The sequence below is a fragment of the Oryzias latipes genome, chromosome 15 (genome assembly GCF_053564925.1).
Source record: "Oryzias latipes strain Hd-rR chromosome 15, Olatipes_Hd-rR_3.1".
Taxonomy (NCBI): domain Eukaryota; kingdom Metazoa; phylum Chordata; class Actinopteri; order Beloniformes; family Adrianichthyidae; genus Oryzias; species Oryzias latipes.
The window spans coordinates 27507170-27525689 of NC_136251.1; the positions used below are offsets into that span (position 1 = coordinate 27507170).

The 18520-nt window shown below is 36.4% G+C and overlaps 1 protein-coding gene across 14 annotated transcripts in view; it reads right to left on the minus strand.

Moving 5' to 3' along the window:
• wdr27 (WD repeat domain 27) overlaps window positions 1-18520 on the minus strand; it is a 39372-nt gene that overhangs the window by 3050 nt on the left and 17802 nt on the right. For 13 of the 14 annotated variants that reach the window (XM_078932044.1, XM_078932049.1, XM_078932048.1 and 10 more), the window contains 4 exons: window positions 17619-17740; window positions 13599-13696; window positions 9655-9757; window positions 5193-5291 (listed from right to left, as the gene is read on the minus strand). In XM_078932044.1, coding sequence (XP_078788170.1) covers window positions 5193-5291; window positions 9655-9757; window positions 13599-13696; window positions 17619-17740 — 422 coding nt within the window. Of the gene's footprint in view, window positions 1-5192; window positions 5292-9654; window positions 9758-11598; window positions 11790-13598; window positions 13697-17618; window positions 17741-18520 lie in introns of those variants that run through there. The other variant, XM_078932046.1, reaches the window with a different exon arrangement.

Sequence of the window (18520 nt, forward strand, 5' to 3'; positions counted from 1 at the left end):
ATTTCCTTTCTTAATCTTAATTTTCTTAACGTCCGTCCTCCAATTTTAGAAAAATGCTACAAGAACATGTTAAAAACACCATTTTCATTGAAGTGAGTCTTTAAACAAGATTCTGTCATCAAATCTGCTGTGAATTAATGACTGAAAAATATTGTCCAGGAATTGCACATAAACTCAATAGTTTCTGTTTATTTAATGCAAGTTAATGCAAATTATTTAAAAAAAAGGATAACAATACATTTAAAATGTTTTGTTAGGAAGGAGTGGAATCTTACAGATTCCATCCATGTTTTAGTGATCTAAAAATTCTTAATACACAAGTTTTTACCATTTTTTGCAGCTTTTGTACTGCATTCTTACCTATTTTATTATTTTAAATAACTATTATTTACTTTGTGGCTCAAGTAGCAGAAGAACAACACAAACGACAATGAACAAATCAATGTAAATTGTCATCTTCCATGTCTGCATCTTCATAAATAACAGGAATTGGAGTCTATTATAGGTTTAGCAACTTAAAAAGCAGTTGACCCTTTTACTGCTGGTCTGACAGAGAGACATGCCAACCTTTACAGAGGCATGCTCTGTGAAATCCCACAAGGTTTTAAAGGACACACAAAATAACGGAAGTAAAAGCAGGGACCTCCTGCTGAGGAAAACTGCAGTTATAAACCTGGAAGAATTAACTTTAATGGCCGATTTGTCTGCTTGATGGCCTATTAACGTGGATAACGAGTAAAAAATGAGTGGAAAATATCCATTACATTATCTTTCTTACATCACAAGGTATGAACAGCAGTAAATGTCACGAACATCTGGCCCTAAAATGTGACCCAACTGCACACAGTGACTCAGTTTGGGGGCACCACGCATTAAACATAAGAATAAGCGGCACAGAATCAAAACTGACTTAACTGACTTTTTATATTAAATCTGCTTTTTTTAGTTTGATTGTGGATAAGTTTTCTTTCGACATTTTTTATCAGGTTTTATCTAATTTACCGTTTTTCTACCAAAGGAAAAACTATTTTACTAAACACTCCCCTTATTTTAGTTGACAAAGCTCCTATAGGTAAAAAAATATTATTCTCACCACTGGGAAAACATTTTTAATAGAAAATAAATACATGCATGTTTTCCTGTATTTAAATGCAGGAAAAGCACACTGAAATTTAACATGTGCAAAAATGCACATGTTTTATGAGCTTTCTTTTTAACTCTGTGTTAAAAACTACAGAATGTGCAGAAGAAATGCTGCACAGCAAGTATGCTCTGACTAATGGAGTGTCTTTGACACCACAGTACACTGCAGCCAATACAGGGCTGTGCACCAAAGTTTTCACTTTTTAACCTGAAAATCTGGATGCACCAGATGTTTAGATGAGTGAAGTTAAACAGAGGTGGTTCAAATGCATTAAAAAAAAAGAGAGACCCAGGAGACATCTCAGCAGGCTCAGAAGAACATAGAAAAATAGTTTTTGATGCAGCATTACCTCTGCTTAAGGGGTTCAAAATAAATCCTTGGATGGGATTTTTGGTGAGATAAAATCCCTGCATGTTTTTTCAAGAGCCTGTACTGAGAGGCACAGCAAAGTTCTTTTTATTAAATTAAAGGAAGCTGTGAGAGAAAAAGACATTTTCTATAAATGCTTTATAAAAGATTCCAATCCAAACCTGCAAGTGTTTTAGTACAATAATAAATAAGGCAAGGTAGCTGAACCCAAAGCAGATAACTGCATAAAAAAATCATTTTTATTATCTTGTTGGGGGCCCACATGGTTTAACTTATGGAAACCTTCTTGTTCCAGGATGCAAACACTACTGATTTTTTTGCAGCAGAAATGAACAACCAAAAACATCAGATCTGAGTAAAAATGTTCATAAGAGAAGAGATGAATGCTTTCTAAACTCTTTTTTTCTCAACGTAATATTCTTCTCTTTTGTTCCTGAAATAAACTCAAACTCAAACTTTATTTATTTATATAGCGCCTTTCATTTTGGTTAAAAACACAAAGCGCTTAACATAAAAACAGATAAAACAGTCATAAAAAATGAAAGTTGTTCAAAACAGAAAACAAAGGACAATCCCACAAAGAAGGTACCCCTCCCTCACCACCCCCCGCCCCCATCCCCACCCACCCAGTTACCCCAGTAGAACAGTGAACAGAAACAAATAACTGCAGTTGAAGAAGATCTGGCTTGGTACTGCTGTGAGGAAACGATATCATGGGGATCCATTCATTCCAAGGCCCAGCCGGACCACAGGGGCCATTACCGCAGCGCCCGCCCAACACAGGGCAGCCCAGGGCCCCATCCATGGCTATTAGACCACAGAGTGGGACCCCAGCCCGCCCAACCAGAACGGGCACCACAGCAACGGCACGCCCTACAGGTCAAGCTGGTGGTGCCCAAGAACGATGGATCCCCCAGAGGAAACACTGGAGTAAAAAACATCAGAATAAAAAATAAAAATGATCATAAAATAACAACAATAAAAATAGAAAAAGATAAAAAATAAAATAAGATATAAGAATGTTAGTAATTAAAAAATAAAAAACGTCAGTGATTAAAACATAACCTAAGTATCATTGGTAAAATAACAATAAAAAGAATTGCATATTAGAAACAAAGATAATAATAGCCTTTACAAGAAAATAAATAAATAGATAAATAAATAAATATGTAAATAAATACCTCAATTAATAAATAGATGAATAATAAAAGACATAAGGAATGATCAAAGTCATATAAAAGCCAGACTAAAAAGGTGGGTCTTGAGCCTCTTCTTAAAAACCTCTACAGTCTCTGCGGCCCTGAGGTTCTCCGGCAGGCTGTTCCACAGGCGAGGACCATAATGGCAGAATGAAGCCTCACCATGTGTCTTGGTCCTTACCTTAGGGACAACTAAGAGGCCAGTGCCAGAGGACCTCAGGGTCCGCGAGGGTTCGTATTTTAAAATAATATCATTTAAATAAGAGGGCCCAAGACCATAAAAACATTTATAAACCATTAAAAGAACTTTAAAATCAATCCTGAAACGCACAGGGAGCCAATGCAGCAATTTTAAAACCGGTGTAATGTGTTCCCGCCCTCTGGTTCTCGTCAGAACTCGTGCCGCTGAGTTCTGTAGAAGTTGTAGATTTGAGATCGACTTTTTGGGTAAACCAGAGAGCAGGGCATTACAGTAATCTAAACGACTAAAAATAAAAGCATGCATTAGCATCTCTGTGCTGGCAAGAGAGAGGAACGGGCGGACTCTGGCAATGTTTTTGAGATGATAAAATCCTATTTTCACAATGTTTCTGATGTGAGGAGTAAAATTCAGCTCAGAGTCAAAAAGAACGCCCCGGTTTCTCACACACTGAGAAGATTTAAAATTCCTAAGTTTGGCTAAAATCATCTCTCTCTTGTCTTCAGGACCAATGATTAAAACTTCAGTTTTGTCCTGGTTGAGCTGCAAGAAGTTTTCTGCCATCCACAGCTTTATATCTAAAATGCAGTTTAAAAGAGTGTTGACAGGTTCAAGGTCATCAGGAGACACGACGATGTAAAGCTGTGTATCATCAGCATAGCTGTGAAAGTCAACGCCGTGTCTCCTGATGACATCCCCAAGAGGCAACATATACAAGTTAAAAAGTATTGGACCCAAGATTGAACCCTGGGGAACCCCACAACCTATTTCATGGACTCCTGAGGAACGAGTATCCATACTTACAAAAAAGTGTCTATCTGTGAGATAGGAGTGAAACCAGTTAAGAGCAGTTCCTGAGAGGCCGACCCGACTCCTAAGTCTGTCAATTAAAATCTGGTGATCCACTGTATCAAAGGCGGCACTCAGATCCGGCAGCACCAGAACAGAAAGTTTCTGCGAGTCATAATTATGTCTGAGATCATTTAAAATTTTTAAAAGGGCCGTCTCAGTACTGTGATTTGTCCTAAAACCAGACTGACACTTTTCAAGAACATTATGTTCATTTAAAAAATCATGTAATTGAATAAAAACAAGTTTTTCAATAATTTTTCCTAAAAATGGTAAGTTGGATACAGGTCTGTAATTGTCCATGATCTTTGGGTCCAAGTTACTCTTCTTCAGAAGGGGCCTCACCACCGCCGTCTTACAGGCAGAGGGGAAGACCCCCGTCTGAAGAGAGCAGTTAGCTATGTTTAAAATCTCTGACTCAAAGAATTTATAAAATGCTTTAAAAAGAGAAGTGGGAATAGGGTCTAAAAGGCAGGTTGTAGTGTTTGCTTGGGAAAAAACTCCACCAAGCATCTCTGCATCAACCAGGACAAAACTCTCCAGTGTTTCCTCAGGTAAAGACAATGCCACCGACCTGCTAGGATTACTGTCATGTACCGGTTGAAGGTTAGATCTAATAGCATTGACTTTACTCCTGAAGTGGTCAGCAAAGTCCTCACATGCAGTTTGTGAGTGAGGCATGATGGATTTATTAAAATCTTTGTTTAGTAAAAAATCAATAGTCTTAAAAAGAAACCGGGGGTTGTGTTTATTGTTTGTGATGAGATTTAAAAATAAAGTGTCCTTGCCTGTTTAACAGCGTGGTTGTAGGTTTTTAGTTGATCTTTTAAAAAGTCATAGTCGACTGGTAAATTAGTTTTTCTAAATTTTCTCTCTGCTCTCCTACAAATTCTCTTCAGATTTAAAATATCACCGTTTCTCTAAGGCATCTTCGGTTTATGTGTCAAGATTTTTGTTTTCATTGGAGCGGCTGAATCAATGGCAGACTTAAGTCTGTCATTAAAATCATCAGTCAGAGAATCGCAGGACAAAGGTAAAATCTGAGCAGGAGTTTGTTTTAAAATGTCAATAAAATTTTCTGCCACTTCAGGAGTTATATATCGCTTCGTCACAGTTCTCACCGAGTGATATAAGTGTTGTACAGTGGGAACGTTCAAAAACATATCTGAGATCTATCTAGTTTGATCTACAGTATTTTATTGCGAAGATAAAACTAAACAGAATAATGAAAAAAAATCATCCTTTTATCTTTATTAAAATGCCACAAAAAAAATTCAACTAAAATGAAATTACTAAAGACAATTAACAATTCAGAAGAAAACATAAAATAGGATATTTACCAATATTCACTCTGGACAGGAGTTGACATTTGACACAAACTTGACCTTTTTTTTAATTTTTTAATCAAATTTGTGGAAAGAGTCCTTCCTACCTCTGGCTTGGCGGGATTGAATGAAACACTGAGAACTGTGTCTGTGTGTCTGTGAAGCTTGTGGAGGTGGAGGCTGCTTCGGATATCATAAATGTAAGCCTGAAAAGACAAAGACATGAAACAAATTTGAGCTCAAAACATCCTCAAATCTACACACAGAATATAAAATCAAGAAAGAGAGTTTAGTAAGAAAATAAAAAGAAAGAAAATATATTAAATGTCTATATTTAATATATCCATCCATCCATCCATCCATCCATCCATCCACTTAAGCTGCTATATCCCTTTTGGGGACATGAGGGTGCCAGAGCCCGTCTGTTGGCAAAAGGCGGGGGTCACCCTGGACAGGTCGCCAGTCTGTCACAGGGCTAGACAATCACTGCGACAGACATACATGCACACCTAGAGACACTTTAGAACAGATGTGTCAAACTCCAGGCCTCGAGGGCTGGCCTCCTGCTGGTTTTTCAGAAATTCTGCCTCATCTGCTGCTGATTACCTGGATCAGGTGGGTTTAGCCAACAAGGAGCTTCAGTGGCAGGTTGGTGGGAAAACATGTTGGACACCGACCCCCAAGGCCTGGATTCTGACACCCCTGCTTTAGAGTAACCAATGAACCTATGAAGCAAGTTTTTGGATTGTGGGAGGAAACTGGAGTGTCGGGAGGAAACCAATACTTGCATGAGGAGAACATGCAAACTCCACACGGAAAGGCTCTGGGTCCTGGTATTTGAATTGGCTGCAACCAGTTCTAACCATTGCGCCACAGTCCATCCCAAGATTGATTCAATGAAGTATAATTAAGATAAAACGTTTTGCTTTAATGTCAAAAACACTAATTTTAAAAGGTTTTTTTCAATTGATAATTCACCAGATTCTTACAGCATTTTTAATTACATTTTCCAGAAAACTCAAACTGTCAAAACATAAATGTGCTCCTATGTACAGAATGTGAAGACAATTAGATACTTGGAAGAGTCAATGATGCTTAATGGCTTAAACAGAAAAGAGTTAGCCCTAAAACAGCAACCGTTTTATATGCGGGCATATCTTTTTTTTTTTAATCAGTCATTTCAAAGGGCTCATGCTGTTTTTTTTTTTTTCCATGACTCCTTATTGAATTATGAAGACAAGTACAAATGTGCCTGGCTGACAGAAGTCCCAGGGTAGTTGGAAATAAATACCATGTAGCTCGCCACAAATACTCTCCCAATTTCCAGGAAGCATTGGAAATGTTCGATCTCTACAGAGATGCTCTGAAATGGCCTTGCTGTGCCGAATCCCCATAATTAATAATCACCAGCAGCGCGCGTATATTATTCCACAGTTTTGAACAAATAAATATTCCACAGTCAAAAACTGAGAAGAGGAAAAAAAGGGAGGCTATCTTCTAAATACATCTTGAGAACAAATGTAAGGGAGCCAGGAAAAGCCATTAACCAGTTCTGCTTGACATAAATGCAAGAGTTGATTTCTTTGGAAAAAAGCTTGGATGTAGATAAAAATGTCTTTGTCAAGCACAATCTGTGCTTTCCATAAACTGGGGTAAAGCTGATAAAATACCAAGCTGTTATCTTGAGCCTTTACATGTTTAAGTAAGTTAAGCAGTTTGAACTTGCATGATGAAGTTCAGCAGCCAGATATAAAAAAAGTTTAAAAAAACTGGAGTGCACCATGAGAGAAAACACTGGCATCCAGACAGGAATCTTACAGTCTGGGACAGAAAGGAGATCTGAGAGGGAGATCAGAGGAAGTGAGGGGTGAGCAGATATGGAGAAGACCTGGAAGATATTAGAAGAGGAGACCTTAAGGAGGACATAATGTGAGAAGTAAAGTTTTACACTTTATCTCATTCATCAGAGTGGTGCAGCTGGGCTGAGAGACTGAAACATAATGTGATCAGTGAATTAAGAATGACTCTTCTCAATGTTTTTTGCTTAAACTTTGTGCAACACTAAATATTAAATTATTGCTAATACAAGCATTTCCAATTTTTCTTTCTAAATTTCTCCATAATTCTTTATATTGCCCGATTCCTATAGTCCTTTAGTTGTCTTTGTCCGTATATCCTCTTGTGTTAGCACAAGTCCAGTTTTGTATACTTTGAAAAACCCAAAACTGGTTTACAATAAACTGACATATTGTAGGCGCGATTAATGAACACAATTAAATAAAAAAATAGAATTTTCTTTTAATTGTGTCAGTAAGCAGCCCACTTTTTACATTTTTGTTGTTAAAAGATTATTATTTAAATCAAGCAGGTGGCCTTTCAGTGCCAATTAGTTAATTTATTAAATTCAGACTCCAATCAACCAAATTTTATCAAAATTCCATACAACACCACAAACACCACAAAATCACTGAAACGGAACATCAGCGGGGGGCCTTTCTGTGTGGAGTTTGCATGTCCCCCCGTGCATGCGTGGGTTCTTTCCGGCTTTCTCCCACCGTCCAAAAACATGCATTGGCAACTCTAAATTGTCCACAGGTGTGAATGTGAGTGTGAATGGGTGTGTGGTTGTGACCCTGCGACAGACTGGCGACCTGTTCAGGGTGTCCCCTGCCTTCGCCCATAAGTGGCCGGGATAGGCCAGCCCTGTGACCCCGAAAGGGTGTCCAAACCTTTGGTCTGTAGTGTCTGTGTATAAATATATATATATATATATTAATACATTTTTGCATTGAGTGAGTTGTTGGTGGCATTTGCACTTCAGGGCCACCATAGTTAACAGTTAAGATGGTTTTTATCAGACAGATAAATATGTAAATGTCTTTGATTAAAGGTGTTGTGTCCACTGATATTTTATTTTAATGCATTAACCCAACTAATTCACTTTGCTGTCTTGAATCTGTTGTCTTTTAACTTCTGTAACCCCTAGTATTTACAAATGTATGCTTATTATCTTCTTATACATATATATATATATATATATATATATATATATATATATATATATATATATATATATATATATATATATATATATATATGTATATATGTATATGTATATATATATATATATATATATACATATATATATATGTATATATATATATATATATATGTATATATATATATATATATATACATATATATATATATATATACATATATATATATGTATATATATATATATATATATCTTCTTATACATATATATGTATAAGAACATACATATATATGTATACATATATAGTATATATATATATGTATACATATATATGTATACATATATAGTATATATATATATATATATATATATATATATATATATATATATATATATATATATGTATATACATATATATGTATATATATATATATATATATATATACATATATATATATATATATATATATATATATATATATACATATATATATGTATATATATATATATATATGTATATATATATATATATATACTATATATGTATACATATATATGTATACATATATATATATACTATATATGTATACATATATATGTATAAGAAGATAATATATATGTATATATATATATATATATATATATATACATATATATGTATATATATATATATATATATATATATATATATATATATATATATATATATATATATATATGTATATATATATATATGTATAAGAAGATAATAAGCATACATTTGTAAATACTAGGGGTTACAGAAGTTAAAAGACAACAGATTCAAGACAGCAAAGTGAATTAGTTGGGTTAATGCATTAAAATAAAATATCAGTGGACACAACACCTTTAATCAAAGACATTTACATATTTATCTGTCTGATAAAAACCATCTTAACTGTTAACTATGGTGGCCCTGAAGTGCAAATGCCACCAACAACTCACTCAATGCAAAAATGTATTAAGGATCACAACGACAGACAACATTACATTTTAGAAAAATCAAAACACATTTTCAGAAAGTAAATTCCAATTCCCAAAAACTGAAATGAAATAATTATGAAACATTTAGAAAAACAAAAGTGGTTTCCAGAAATCTAAATGAAATGCTAAAAAACACAACAAGAAACCAGAGAAAGTTTGGGACATCATTGATTGGATGATTATGTTTTTCCAAATGAGTCTTCAATGTCCGCAATCTAATAAAAGCTTCATGATTTGTATAGAGCATATCCACAAGGTTTTATGCAAAATAACTTTAAATTGAAAAGATGGACAACGATGTCCCACAGTATCAATCAGAACTTCTTCTTTGTTTCATTTTTTAACATTTCTGGAAATTACTTTTGTTTATCGAAAATTTTTGAAATGAGTGATTTGTTAGTGTGATGCACTCTTCAGGGCCCCCGTAGTTATGCCTTTTGTAATTATTTAGAAAAACCTGACAGAGTTAAAATGACAAACAAACAAATAAATAAATAAAACACATAAGAAGGAAAGATTAAAAAGGAATAATGTAAAGGGAAAAAAAACCTCAAATGCAAGGACCTTACACAGTTATCCTCTGAACCGGTGGCAATGAAGCGTCCGCAGGGTGAGATGGAAGAAAAGCACGGGTGGCAGCGGATCACGTGGCTGTCATAGCGCCGGACACACCTGGAGGAACGATGGACAAGGTGGTGATTTATCATACCAACAGGACCTGATGTGAAAGAAGGACTACTGAGAAGTTCAAAAAGACTTTAGGCACACTTTACAGACACTGACATTGCTGAGGGAAATCACCTTCAACAAACTATAGAACAGAGGAGACAAGAACTGACCAAATCCCTCATTCAACATTTTTGCTGGTTTCTTTGGTCTGCAGCAACATGTTCTGTCTTTACAGTTTGAGTTTTTCTGTGGCCTGGCATACAGACAGGGTTGTGTCACGTGTTCATGTCATTGAGGGGAATAAAAGTAGGTCATATTCACTGGCAACCATGGAGAAACTTGATATACCGGTACTCAGTAACATTGAGTTCTCAAAGAAAACTGATGAGGACATAAGTGTTTTGCTCAAACAGGGTCACTGCAGTTATTCAGCTCATTGGCATTTTTTTGGTGCTTGGCTGTTTTCAGCAGCAGAATTGAAATTGTAATATCATCCGCTTGTTCCCTTGCTGTATGCTCCTGTAGGCTGACTGTGCATCTTGTGTAAACCTCAGTACATCACAGCGTTAGGAAATTTTCATGCAATGAAAGCGGAAGCTCACAAATGAAAATGGGCCGTGACTTAGAGCTTCTGCAGCCAATAACATGACAATCATAGATGGTAAAGAAAACACAATAAACTACGGCTGTTACTGCAGTAAAAAAAGGAAGGAAAAAGTAGCTGCTATAAAGTTATGGTCCTGTTAAAAACTGTGCGCAACCTTTAAATCAAATGGGAAAATGGTCCTATTACATCCAAATATTCTCAAAAACCTGCAGATTTTAAATATTTTTTGTCATCATCGCATTCAAAAAGCAACATATGTAGTCAAAATGTGGATCCAGTGTTTTAACTGAAGCAGAGACGTTGGCAAAGGCTCTGAAGACGCGTTTCTCTGTGTTTCATAAGTGATGAATACCTGAAAATTTCCAGATGACTTACACAGTTCTAGAAGGGCAAATTCTGAAAAGTGGGAATCTGTGGAGTTGCTGTGTTACCTTGATGTTCATAATCAGTTATGTTCTGTCATGATATGGTGATTAGTGTAGTCTTGATTTAAAGAGACTTTATCACTCAACTCTAATAAATTACTTTCTGCGTCTTTTCTCCGACTCAGATTGTGAAGATAAAGTGTTTCAGTGCAACGTGTTAACATGTTACTAGAATGCCACAGACATCAGCATCTTTCATCAATACCTGAAATTTAGCTTTACAGCTCAATGTGGAAAAACTTGTTTAGCACTGAATAACATGCATTTATTATACAATGAGCTTCTTATCTAGCACACAAGGTGAAATGATCATCAAGTGGTGTAAAATGGTTACTTTAGTCTTTTGGAAAAAAAACTTTAGACAAGATGTAACCAGTGATGTTTGACTCACAACAACATGCTTACACAAATGAAAGGAAGCCATATTGGTACAAATCTGCATTGTGGTGAAGAGCAAATGATCAAGGCTTGTTTTGCAGTTGTGTAACCTGGAAACCTTCAGGTGACCGGGTCAACTATGAATGCCTGCAATGGCAGAAGCGATAAAACTTTACAAAAAAAAATGTTGTCATAACTTAAGAATTGTTCAGCTCTCTTTTCGTCTCCTGCTTTTCCCTTTTTTTCCCGCCGTCCCTCTTTGCCTGTCTCCCTCAGTGGGCGTGTCCGCTGACGTGGAATCCCGGCTTCTTGGCAGCCGTCTGGTGCAGCTGCATTCCATCAAATCTTTCCCTGCAGTATATCTTCCCCAAGATTCTCAATAGTCATCGCCAGATCTTTGTTTTCCATCAGTCTGGCGATGTTCAGGTCACTCAGCATTGTAGTGCTCAGTTTGAACTCCTGTGTTTTCATCTACTCTGCTTTCCATCCTCGACACTACTGTCTTCCTGGTCATTCTCTCAACCAACTAGTTTACACTTCTGCATGTACTGAAGCATGCTCAGTAAAATACTGGGTAATGGCTTAATATATTTTAATATGACTGCCTTTAGGTCCAGCTTTCACACTATGGGAAAAACAACAGAAAAGTAAAATCATCAAGTTGTAAATTGATCAAGTCCAACTGCAAACTTCATCTCAAGTAAAACTCTTCAAGATCCACACTGATGAAAATAGTTGTTTTTGGTATTTTTAACGTGATTGTTTGGCCTTTTGCTGATCATGGAGGAAGCGTTGAAGAAAATTAATCTTACAATTTCATTTCTGAGTATTCTTTTATTCAAACTGTGGGGTGGGGGTGGAAACATCCTTCTTTGGGGCTGTTTTTCAAAGGGGCCAGGACGACTGGTCCATGTAGCAAAGAATGAATGGGACCATGTATCACCAGATTTTGAGTGAAAACCTCTTTCCATCAGCCAGGGCATTGAAGATGAAACGTGTCTGGGTCTTTCAGCATGACAGCGATCCCAAACACACTGCCAGGGTAACAAAGGAGTGGATCGTAAAGAAGCTTTTCAAGGTCCTGGAGTGGCCTAGCCTGTCTCCTGATCTTAACCCCATGAAAATTTTATGGAGGGACTTGAAAGTCAGTGTTGCCTAGCAACAGCACCAAAACATCACTACTCTACATGAGATCTGCATGGAGGAATGGGCCAAAATGTCACTGCAAACAAAGGGTATACGACAAAGTATTAAATTGAACTTCTGTTACAGAGAAACTACTTTTTTTCCAACATAATTTTAAACATTTTAAGAATCAGACAATGTGATTTTCTAGATTTTTTTTTTCTCATTTTGTCTCTCATAGTTGAGGTATACCCATGATGAAAATTACAGGCCTTTCATCTATTTAAGTGGGACAACTTGCACAATTGGTGATTGACTTGATACTTTTTTGTCCCACTGTAGATTAAAATATGATCAGAGTGGGACTTTAAAGAAGTTCACCCACAGGTCTCAAAATATTTAAGAACAAAGCAATACTTCAACTGTATAATATGTTAAAATATGCAGAAAGTAAGTAGTCTAAGATTATTCCTGCAAAAATGTGTCTTTAGGAGTTAGGAGGTGTACTTTTTCCCAACTAGTTTTTCAAACTGCACAAAGTTCAGTATAGTCTGTTTAGTTTAGTTTAGTAAATCAGCTATTGTATTTTATAACTGATTTTATGCTTATTAAAATTAGTGAAGCCCGTTGAGACAACTGTGTTGTAACATTGGGCTATATAAATAGAACTGAATTTAATTTAATTTAATTTAATTGTATAAACCTTTTTTTAATAAGAAGAGACATTTTGGGAAAAGAAAAGTTGACTGCAGTGATTGATTTTATTTAGGGTCATAGTAGCCAATAGATTTAAACTCTAAAACTAACATTAGAAATTAATTTTAAAAAAAGTTTCAACCTGGAAAAAGTGCATCTTTGAGGGGGTTTTAATGAAACACCCCCAAGTTTATAAATGTCTCTGATTCAGTTTATCTTAAAAGGATCTGCACTATATATAGGTAGTCTAGAAGGAAGAATCTAATGAAGAAGCAGTCTCAGACATGAAGGAATGCAATACTGATGACTTCAGCTCAGCCAAAAGGAACAATCGAGCTCCAACAAGATCTCAGAAATTATCAGTTTAGGAAACACATCAGTAAAGAGGGACCAAAAGAAGTATTTTTCAGCTTGCTTCTTGTGAATATTTGCCAAATTGTTTATGAAGTGAGGAATGTCGTAAGGTAAAAACCTTCACATAGTTTGAGTAACAGATTTGTTTTACTTTTCTGCAAGCAGACAAAGTAGCAGAGAAATAAAAATGAATAAATTATTGGTTTAAACGTAGTTAAGCCTAGATAATTTTTAGATTGAACATTAAATCCATACAGACCTCATTGTGCGAAGGTCCCAAAGCTTCAGGCCATCAGTGATTGCACTGGTAAGGAAAAGGTTGTATGAATCAGAGGTTTGTGTGCAGAATCTGGAGCCCTAGAAAGACACACACAAAAACAAAGCAAAAAGTAGTTTTAAATGCAAACACACAAATAAATACAAAAAAAATGCTGAAAACATTTAGTAGTGTTACTTTTTTCCTCTGTGTTCATTTATGGTCTTTCAACATATTTTCAAAAGATTCTCAGATAAAGAGAACAAGGAAAGACTTCTGTAATAAAAAGTGTTCCAATTTTTAGTTAAAGGGCCTGTATCTGGTAAAATCCACTTTTAAAGCTTTTAAGAGCATGATATTGTTAATTCCTCATGAAATACAACCCATAATCAGCATTTTGATCCATTTACGCATTTCTAAGTCCTTTCTAAGCACCGATCCACAAAAACAAGTGAGTTCTCCCATTATGTCATAACAAAGTGAGGAACAGCCCCTTCCAGGAAGATTCTGTGCTGCCAGCACCGCCCCCCAGGCAAACACACACCCACTTTCTCAGCGGAGCTAGCGGTGATCGCCAAAACTCTTTTTTTTTACATGCACAATATGCACATTCATCTTTGCAAAAGACGCAGACACAGCTGAGGCCGGCTCTAGGTTGACATCATGAAATGGACGGCACCCCCAAGGAGCGATAGGCGGTGCCTCAGAGATCGAGTCATCTCACTTCCGTGTAGGAAAATGAGTTGCGAAAAGTAAGTCATATTTCATTTTGATTTAATGATTTAATTGTTCTTTAGTAATACATACTCTGAAAGGCTTGAGAATGGTAATGATGTATGCCCTTTTATATTTGAGATGCACAAGAGTTTTTTTTTTATCACACATGTATTTCTAAATTTCTAAATTTTGTTTCATTTAGTTAAGTAAGAGTCTAAATCATGATTTTAATGCAAAACAATTTACAATCAGAAATTGAAATTAAGTGTATGCACATAAGGGCAGAAAAGAAACGTGAGATTGAAGCAAAACTGCTGCTAATGAGGCTCCACTTTATTTTCCATGGTTTATGAACCACATTGAGATAGAATCCGGCTAAACATCTAGAGTTTTCCCTTCACATTTTCTCATGAAATTTTATATTTGCACCACTATGCCAAGATCATATACTTTTAAATATAGGAAATCGCATAGTTAAATGTGAGATTGAGAGAAAGCGTGTAACAGTAGGAGTGTCTTTTGTTTAGATTTCCATTAACTGTACGGCAGTACGCATCTGTATGGGCATTTCCATTCCCTTTTTCTGAGAACTCCTCAGCTATGATGAGTTCCAGGTGAAGGTCGTGAAGGAGGCAGTGGAAATTTGGAGTGAGAAAGGTGCATCTCATGCTGTAGTTCATGACGTTTGCACCCCCTTGGTACGACAAAGCAAGAGGGGATGGAAGTGTAAAGTTATGTGTGAAGTTTTTAAGCAGGGCAATCCCTCTGATCCACAGCTACCAACCCTGCAGCATTCAAAGGCCCTCCGGCACTTAGGAAAACAACTCTCGCTGACGCAGTAGCCAAGCTGAAAAAACAAGCCATGGGCTTTCCACAGGGTTTGGCGCACAAAAGCTGGCGTGACAAAGAGCAGGCACACCTGGGCTGGTCAGCTGTATGCAGGAGAGAGCTGCAGCTGAACGGGTTAAAGCATTCTGTACATGCCATTGGCTGCGGTCTATCCCCCTAATCCGGGCTGGCCTGAGTGTTCAGTATGTTGGGATAAAAATGCAGAACTTAAATAAGTCAAGGGTCACTGAGTACAGGCCTTCCTTTACAAACAAAGCTACACTTTTGGTTGATCTAAAAACCATGAACAGGCAAAAATAATTAAAGGACCGCTATTTTATTTTGCTGTAACTGCAAAACAATTAACAGTATAATTTAGTACCTTTATGACTGTCCTTACTGAAGTTGATTATATGTTTAACAGGTACTAAGTAGCTGTATTGACTCATCCACTCTTTCGATACTAAATGGTGTGTAGTATTTAATTACTGTATATCCCCATTCAACCATGTCCACACTGATGGTGCTGTTGTCTAACACTGGGACCAAAATATAACTACCAGGAGCAACGTGGGGTTCAGTGTCTTGCCCGAGGACACTTCAACTGTCTGAAGTCAGAACTCTGTCTCCCCCTCTGGTCACTAACATGAACCATCTCCAGAGGTCTATCCACACTACATCTCCCAGCAACCCCAGCACGCACTTCCTGGATGCCACACACCTGACTGTCGTTCACTCAATCAACCACAGCATACTAAAGCACTGTACTGAGCCTTACTCAGTGTGAACTACTGTTTGTGCCACTCTACCTGCAATAGTGAGTGGTATATCCGGATATGGATATGGATATGGATATGGATATGGATATGGATATGGATATGGATATGGATATGGATATGGATATGGATATGGATATGGCTGTTTCCTGACCCGGTTTCTGACTCTGTTTGCCTGCCGCTTGCCCCGACTCTCACCTGGACCCTGACTACCTGACTGGATCCTGTCTCTTCTCTCATGCTTGTTATTGACCTCTGCCTGTCTGACCCTGATTTAGCTTTGTGGACCTTTAGGCGAGCTAATAAACCCGCTGCATTAGGATCCAGCCAAATGCCTGTTCTTGGGCCTCCTGGGCAGGTGGGGCGGGAACTGGACCTCCAATCTTCCAATCAGAGGACCGTTTTACCTCTGCAACACGACCACCCGTACTAACCCATTCTAGCTAATAATTATAACCATTATTGATGAAGTAATGCAACTCCATCACAGAACATCATATTATATTATATTGTTTTACAATTGATCTTTTCTGTGTGTTGTGGAATTTTTTTATTAATTAATTTTTCTTTTTCTACAATCAATTTCAATTTCAAGGATAGTCTTGTAAAAAGCTTAAGAAACACTGATTTCTTCTTCATAAAACCCTTTGAGATCTCCCAAACAGTAAACCCTCCAAGCATGGAATGAAAAGTTAGATTTATATCATCACTTGATGTCATTACATTTAATAAATTATCTGGTCTGAAATGAGTTTTCAGAATCTTGGTAATGCGGAGATATGTCTCAGCCACAATAAACTTAGAAAAATATTTGAACTTTTAAAGAACTCATGAGTATATTTGTGGAGTTGAGGATAAAATACACATCAGGAGATACTCTGCTAAAATTTTATTTCAGAATAAGTAAAGGTTGCACAGATCAAGGTAGAATGACCTTCCAAAAGTCTAGAAAAAGGATAATTCTTGATCTTGATACAAAAATATTACAATTATTTTATTTATTGCTTCCATTGTTTGACTGCATGTCAAAACCCAACATAATTTTTCAATAAGTGAAAGAGCAGAAATACTTCTCTGTAACTCACTCTTTTTTTAAAAATCAAAAACAACCATAAATTTCTAAGTTTAAAAAAATGTATTCGCACAAAAAGTATCATAGGATGCCTTTTTTTAAACAATGTTCTTCCCAAAATAAGATGGTTTTGTGATCAGACTCCAGTGTACAGATTCAGATACTGCTTAGGAACACACATACTCGGATTGTACTCGGAAGCAATGGTTCATTGTGGAGCCATGTGGCTGTATTGCCCACAACCAGAAAATTAATCATGTTCAACAGTGATTTACATCTTGATCTATGCAAACAACCATTTGCCCTGACTTCCTGAATCTAATAAAACAAAAAGTTGTGAACGCTAAACTACTTAAGCAGCAAGGAATCTCCAGAACAATTTTCTATGTATAATAATGCTGAATATAGCAATATTCATGTCATTATTTGGCTCTTGGACTTGCTTTATCTTCTTTTGAATTAGACATTCACCTAAAATTATAGGTCTGATTAATATACTTATCTCTCTGGTTTTACCTGTTACAAGTGGATTAAACAAATAAAAACAAACAAACATCATGTCTCAATTTACCCTGCCCTTCAGAAAATTTGACAAGTTTTATGGTAAAAGGATTTAGTAAAAGTCTTTACCTTGTTCTGTGTGATGCAGTGGATGCTTCTGCTGTGGGCCTCTGCCATAGTTGAAGCCACGCCCCCTCTGTTCATGTCCACCACTTGAATAGACCGATCTGAACCACACACTAGAACAATATCTGAATGTCCTGTTCAAAGATTTATTTGTCTTTCAAATATTGTTATTTAGCTAATAAAGAAAATATCAAACTAATACATGCCCCCTAAAGAGACATAGAAGTAGAAAAATAGGTGCGCATAAGAAAGTATCTGGTGCTCACGAAAAGAAACTCATCTGCAGCATAGCAGTTGATCAAAGCTAGTGTATCCCTTGTGCCGAGACAAATTACATGATTTAGCAGGCTTTTAGGTGATGGTCAGAGATAACATAATGGTGACGCCATTCTGGCGTGATGTTGGTGATGTTGTTATGAATTTTTCCGAGCACTAGCAGCTGTGTGCTAACGTAGATGACCAGCAACTATCGATGACATCATTGAGCTGTAGTAATGTCTGAACTTAAAGACACTGGCTATGTCCAAATTCCTTCCCTACTCTCTAACTACTAAAAAACTATATAGTGTGGGACTATATAGTGCTCTGAATTTTAAAAGCAATTCGGACACCATGCTCACAATTTATTTTTAAACGGCAAATACGACGTCACCATTTTCACAAAGTAAAAATATAATCAGTACGAGCATTTTATGACAGCTATTTATTATTTATTTACTGTGTTCTGAGGATGAAACAATTCATGGTTTATTTAAAAAATGCACTTTTTGTAAAAGAATGTTAAAACGCAATGCAATGTGGTCTATGTTCGCCAATCTGAGCATCGATGCACAATGTTTTTTTGCAGAGACTTCTGGGAAATTTCTAGGGCACTGAATTTTGGAGTTGTAGATTGAGACAGCACT